Source organism: Ailuropoda melanoleuca, unplaced genomic scaffold, assembly GCF_002007445.2.
Source record: "Ailuropoda melanoleuca isolate Jingjing unplaced genomic scaffold, ASM200744v2 unplaced-scaffold1687, whole genome shotgun sequence".
NCBI lineage: Eukaryota > Metazoa > Chordata > Mammalia > Carnivora > Ursidae > Ailuropoda > Ailuropoda melanoleuca.
The window spans coordinates 1-6,683 of NW_023185914.1; the positions used below are offsets into that span (position 1 = coordinate 1).

At 38.0% G+C, this 6,683-nt stretch overlaps 1 protein-coding gene across 2 annotated transcripts; it reads right to left on the reverse strand.

The window, feature by feature from the left end:
* Positions 1–1,756: 1,756 nt before the first annotated feature.
* LOC117797875 (cytochrome P450 3A8-like) lies at positions 1,757–6,016 on the reverse strand. 2 transcript variants are annotated; one of them, XR_004622721.1, is made up of 3 exons: positions 5,183–6,016; positions 4,381–4,492; positions 1,757–3,010 (listed from the first exon to the last, which is right to left on the reverse strand). XR_004622721.1 is itself a non-coding variant. In XM_034650322.1 (3 exons), exons 1-3 carry the CDS (start codon positions 5,273–5,275, stop codon positions 2,710–2,712), a joined length of 483 nt encoding a protein of 160 aa, XP_034506213.1. In that variant the 5' UTR covers positions 5,276–6,016; the 3' UTR covers positions 1,757–2,709. The 2 variants fall into 2 exon arrangements, 1 of the variants encoding a protein (XP_034506213.1); XM_034650322.1 differs by having other exon boundaries at positions 4,381–4,469.
* Between the last annotated feature and the right edge of the window lie 667 nt (positions 6,017–6,683).

The following is a 6,683-nucleotide window of genomic DNA, read 5'->3' on the forward strand; positions in this document are numbered from 1 at the left end:
CCAGCAATGTGAGTTTGTATAATACCCTATACCAAAAGAATAAAAACCAAAAACAACATAATCGTCTCAATAATGTGGAAAAGTATTTGACAAAAATGCAATACCCCTTTGTAATAATTACACTCAACAAACTAGGAATAGAAAGGAATATTCTCAATCTGATAAAGGGCATTTATGAAAAGCTCATAGCTAATACCATATTTAACAGTGATAGACTGGACATTTTCCCCTAAGATTAAAAACAAAACAAGGACGTCTCTATTGCCACTTCTATTCAACACTGTATGAGAGGTTCTAGCTGGGGAAGTAGGCAAGAAAGAGAATAAACGATACTCATATAAGAAATAAAGAAGTAAAGCAATCTGAATTATCAGATAACATGATGTTATATACAGAAAATCTGAAGGAAACAATGAAACAAGGAATACTAAATCAAAAACTAATGATGTACTATATGGTGACTAACATAAGATAATTAAAAAAAACAATTATATAACCATCCAATCTGAAAAAAAATATGAATTAATGAACTAAAAATCTTTAGAACTAATGAAGTTTAGCAAGGTTTCAGGATACAAGATCCATACACAAAATCAATTGTATGCCTATATGCTGCAATAAACAATCCAAAAGTGAAATTAACAAAACTCCATTTAGAGTAACATCAAGAACAATAAAATATTTAAGGATAACTTTCACAAAATAAGTGCAAACTTACGTTCTGGAAACTACAAACATTGCTGAAAAAATTACAGAAGATATGTAAATGGAGAAACACCACATGTGCATGGATCAGAAACCTTAACATTGTCGAGATGGCAATACCCCCAGCATTGATCTACAGATTAATGCATTCTGTTATCAGAATCCTGGCTGGCTATTTTGTAGAAATTGGCATTCTAAATTTAAAATTCATATGGGATTGTAAAGAACCCAGAACAGCCAAAAAAACAATCTTGAAAAATAAAAAGAATAATGTTGTAGAACTCCAACTCTGGTTTCACTTACCACAAAGCTATAATGATCAAGGCAATCTGATACTGGCATAGAGATAGGAATACAGATCAGTGGAATTGAATTTAGACTCCAAAAATATACCCATGTGTTTACGGTCAATGGAATTTTGAGGTTTCTAAGACCATTCAATGGAGAAAAACAGTCTTTTCAAAAAATGGTGCTGAGACAAGAGGATAGTTACATACAAAAGAATGAAGTTGAACTCTTACCTCATACAAAAATAAACTCAAAAGGAATCAAAGACCCAAATATGAGAGCTAAAATTACAAATCCTTAGAAGAAAACTCAGGAGTAAATGTTCATGACCTCAGATCTGTCAATGAATTCTTAGATATAACACCAAAATCGGCCAATAAGCATATAGAAAGTGGTTCAACCTCACTAGCCATTAGAAAATGCAAAACAAAACCACAATGGGATACTCTTCACACCCATGAAGGTGGCCATCATTAAAAAGACAGAAAAGGGTTGACCAAGTGTTGGAAAGGATGGGGAGAAATCAGAACCTTCCTACTCGACTACTGGGAATGTAAAATGGTGTAGCTATGGAAAACAGTTTGGCAGTTCCTTATTAACTTAAACACAGAATTACTACATACCTTAGCAATTCCACCTGAGTACATACCCAAGAGACTTGAAAACAGGTATTCAAACAACAGCTTGAACATGAATGTTCATAGAAGCAATATTCACAGTAGCCAAGAGTTGAAAACAACCCAAATGTCTACCAAATGATGAAAGGATAAATAAAATGCAGTATGTCCACATAATGGAATATTTTTGGCCATAAAAAGAAATAAAGTACTGATTCATGCTACAACAAGGATGAATCTTAAAAACATGATGCTAAATGAAGGAAGGAGCCACAAAGATCAGATGTTCTATGATTCCATCTGTATGAAGAGTCCAGAAGAGGCAAATCTATTAAGACAGAAAGTAGATTACTGGTTGCTCAGGACTAAGGAAAGTAGGCCGTGATAGTAAAAAAAAAAAAAAATATATATATAGATTTCTGAGTTGACAACAATAGTCTAATAATTGACTACAGTAATGGTTGCACATATCTTTGAAAGCGCCAAAACCAGTTTTTTCCGTTTGAGTTTACAGACATACAGTATTGTACAAGTTAAGGTGTACTGAATAATGCTTTGACATACATGTATCAAGAGATGGTTACCACAATAAGATGTCCATCATCTCATGTATTTACAAAAACAGACATTTTTAATCCTTGTGATGAGAACTACTGGGATCTACTCTCTTAGCAACTTCCAAACACAAAATATAGCAATGTTAACCATACTCATCCTGTTGTATATTACAAGCCAGTATTTGTTTATACTATAACTGAAACTTTGTACCTTTTCATCACCTTCATTCAATTCCCACCCCCCAACTCCTGCCTCTAGTGACCACAAATCTGATCTTGTTTTTGTATGAGGTTGGTTTTGGGGAGGGGGGTTGGTTCCATATGGAAGTAAGATCATACAGTATTTGTCTTCCTCTAACTTATTTCTCTTAGCATAATGCCCTCAAGTTCCATCCATATAGTCACAAATACAGGATCCCCTTCCTTTTATGGCAACAGATTTCACTATGTAGGGGTGTGTGTGTGTGTGTGTGTGTGTGTGTACACACATTTTCTACATTCATTCGTTGATAAGACACTGAGGCCATAAAAACCACTGAATTTTATGTTCTAAAAGGGTAATATATATAGTAAATGAATTGCATCTTAATAAAGCTGTTGTAGAAAGAAAGGAAAAAGTGAAGGAAGGGAGGGAGGAAGGAAGGAAAAAAAGGAAGGGAAGAGAAAAGAAAAGAAAAAACAATAGTGTACATACATATTAAGAACAAAAATGGATCAAAGAATTCAAATCTGAAGAGATTCTTGGCATTTTCCACAAAGGGATGTTGTGGGTTGTTGAGGGAATCAATGTTCACTCCAAACGATGTGCTAGTAATCACATCCATGCTGTAGGCCCCAAAGATGCTGTGAGAGAAACAAAGACATGGATAATTAAAATCAGCACCTCTTTACTATCCTTATACAATACATGGAGCAAAAAGTGCATGTAGATTCTGATGTCCAGACAAGACAAGAGCCAGATGTTCAGTACCAGCTGCTGGATCATCTGAATGGTCTGTATGCCATCACACTCCCTCATGTGGTGTTTATGATATGCCATGATGCAGCTGGCCTTGTGCTAGGAGTTATGGGGACACTATGACAAGTCAAAACTACCTCTGAGCTCACGGAGCTCAGTCATGGAGGGATAGAGCCCAAAGCTGGACAAATTACAATAGTGTGTTGTGAGTACGGGCAGTAGAAGGCGGAGAAGCACTGTGTCTGAGCAGGACAAATGGTGGACTAATTAACCCTTCCTCAGGGAGTCAAGAAAGGTGAAACTGAGCTGGATCTTCTCTCACCACAGTATCTATGCTTGGAGATGATTCCTCTTCAGCACATGACAGAACACCAACACCCTGTTCTGTGCTGCCAGGAACACCATCCCTCCTCTATACCCCGGCTAAGGCTCCTGAAAGACCCACTCTTTCTCATCTCCAGTGATCTGAGATTGCCCTGAGGACTCACTCATTTCTGGAAAATGTAAGAACTAAGAACGTTCCCAGAAAAAAAATAGTAGATCACTCCAAAATTGATTCATGGAAGCCCATAACTAAGTGATCATATGCCCCTAGTTTTCACAGGACAACCCAGTGTACACCTGTTATGCCTGCGTAATTAAAAAATACCCAAATTTAGACAACAAATGACACGGCCAGCCTACCCATACTCTGTGTAGGACTTTTGCTCTTTTGAGATCGAAGGAAGAAAAAGTCGCAGTAAAAGTTAATATTTAGCATTTTGCGAATATCCACAAAAAATCATGAAAGTTTTTAAGTTGTTCCCATTCCACCTTGTAACTTTCCTGCCCCACCCACTGCCTGCCAATATGTACCAAGGACTTTCCCCTCTCACCATTGCGTACATTCTACTTTCAAAACTTNATACCAAGGACTTCCCCCTCTCACCATTGCGTACATTCTACTTTCAAAACTTTGGTACAATTCTGTTTCTTCTTTTCAAGAATGTATTTTGGTCTTCCAGGATAACCAAAGTGACAATTAAGTAGATAATTTAATCCTCACTCCTGAAAGCAGGAGCCGATCCTTCCTCTTCTGGCTGCCCTGCACTTTTAGGTAAGCTGCCTCTTCTTGGCTGGCCCATTGGAGTTTAACACCACATGCCTACTTCAGCTTGTTTGCTGGAGTAACTCAACAGTGGGAATTTGGCTCTGTGGCAGCAGCTGCAAAGTGTCGTGACAGAGCAGGAATCCCAGCAGCTGCACTACTACTTACTGTTTCAAGTTGACAGGTTTGCCTTTCTCTGCCTCCTTCCTCAGGTTCCTCACCAACATATCTCCATACTGGCCAATGATGGGGAGCATCTACACACAAAATACACCACCACCTGAAGTTAAATTGGAAAATCAAGACCTAGAATGACCTGGCTTTCACAAATACGGAGCAGTAAGATACATTTTNGTACATTTTTTTTTTAATTTAATTGCACTTAACATATAGTGCAATATTGATTTTTGGAGTAGAATTCAGTGATTCATCACTTGCATACAACACCCAGTGCTCATCGTAACAAGTATCCTCTTCAGTAAGTATCACCCATCCAGCCCATCTCCCACCCATCTCCCTCCATCAACCCTCAGTTTGTTCTCTGCCATTAAGAGTCACTTATGGCTTGTTTCCCTCTCTCCTTTTTTCCTCCCTTTTTCCCCTTCCCATACGTTCATCTGTTTTCTTTCTTAAATTCCACATATGAGTGAGATCCTTAAAAAAAAAAAAGATGTGGCAATAATACCCAGTGGAATATTATTCAGCCTTCAAAAAGAATGAAAGCTTGCCATTTGCAACAACGTAGATGNATAGATGGAGCTAGAATGTATTATGCTAAGCAAAATAAATCAGTCAGAGTAAGAGGCACTTAATGACAAATCTTATCATGTCTTTTCTAGGAAGAGAAGAGACCATTTTTAGGAAGCCCAAATATAGCAGACTACTCCCTAGAAATGGAATATATTCTTATTTTCTACCTGTCCCCAGATGTATTCCTTAACTTTTTAATTGAAATCCTCTTCTTTCTTACCTCTTTGATCTTTCCACTGGTGAAGGTTGGAGACAGCAATGTTCGTATTCTCTTCCATTCTTCATCGTCAGACAGAGAGATGGAATTTTTCATAAATCCCACTGGACCAAAAAACTAGAGTCAGAGAAAAAGAGTCAGAGAAAAACACATTTTGCCCTACGTAAGTTTTGTAGGTCTCAAAGTTTGTGGCAAATGTGTTCAATAGGTATGAACTACTCACCAAATATTTAGTGACTGCCTACTTAGTAGCAGGCCATATGCTAGATGCTCAACAGGTATTTATTCCAAATGCCTAGCTTCCTGCAAGGCTGAAGGAGGCACTCAGCCACCTGATGTGCTTTCCAGCCTTTACATTCCATCTCCTTTCAATGTAAACATGGTATGGAATAATTTGGTAGAGAAATTACACCTCTAGAGGAATACACACAGTTAACACCTAGTACATTCTCTGTATGGTGACTAACATAACATAATAAAAAATTATTATAAAAAATAAAAAAGAGATTTTTCTCTTACTGATTAAAAAAACACAAAACACACATACACACACAAAAAAACAAAACACCTAGTACATTCTCCTCAGCTGTGCAGAGTAGAATTGGATTGGTGGAAGGTAGCCAGATAGCCTGGCAAACTGCATGTTGCCTCAGACCAGTTCTGTCTTTACATATATGTACAGCATGAGCATCTGGAAAAACAGATGTTTTGATACGGTGACTTTTAAAAAAAATATTAGGAATGTTTTTTAAGAAAACGTTAGGAATCTATTTGTTATTGTGAAGAAATGGTACAGTCACATGGAAATCTTTTCCCTATTTCTCAGCTTGGGACTGGCCTATCGAGCTACCTAGCTCAAATCTTCCTTCCATCTTCCAAAACTCTGTGTTTTAAAATGGGTATCTCCAATATGCATTCATGATAAAAACTCACAAACAAGGAACAGAAGGAACTTTCTCAACTTAATAAACAGCATCTAAAAACCCTACACCTAATATCACCTCAGTGAGGAAAGACTGATGTGGTATCATGAAGATGATGGAACAGGACACTCCAGCCTCTGTCACCCCACAAAGAACATCAATTAGACAGCTATCCACAAACAAAAATAGGCCTAAGAGCTTAGGAGTCCATTTAAGAAGTTTCAACAACACAGTGGAGCAAAACTCTTGAGAATAACTGTACAAGAAAAGTCGGGAGATTAGCTTCGTTTTGCCTGCATCACCCCATGACCCAGGTTAGCACTGCTTAGCACCAACAGGATACCCTCTGACTTGAGGTATTTCCCCTTCCTGGATAATGGACAGAAAGTTGAGCCACCATTAGCCCCACCCCTTCAGGGCATGGTGTGAACGACCAACTTTGGATTCACCCCACCCACAGACTGGCATGGCTGACACATCTAGACACAGCCAGGAACAAAGAAGGGCAGAAATACCAGTATCAGCCATGTGACATGAGTGACCGTGTTTCTCTGTGTCCTGCTCTGCAGAAGTCTCAAGCA

Coding starts and splice junctions, on each gene's coding strand:
- LOC117797875 (XM_034650322.1), bottom strand. CDS start 5,275: ATGAAAAATTCCATCTCTCTGTCTGACGATGAAGAATGGAAGAGAATA. Junction 4,470..5,182: donor CCAGTGGAAAGATCAAAGAG/GTAAGAAAGAAG, acceptor TTTTGTGTGTAG/ATGCTCCCCATCATTGGCCA. Junction 3,011..4,380: donor AAACCTGTCAACTTGAAACA/GTAAGTAGTAGT, acceptor TTTCTCTCACAG/CATCTTTGGGGCCTACAGCA.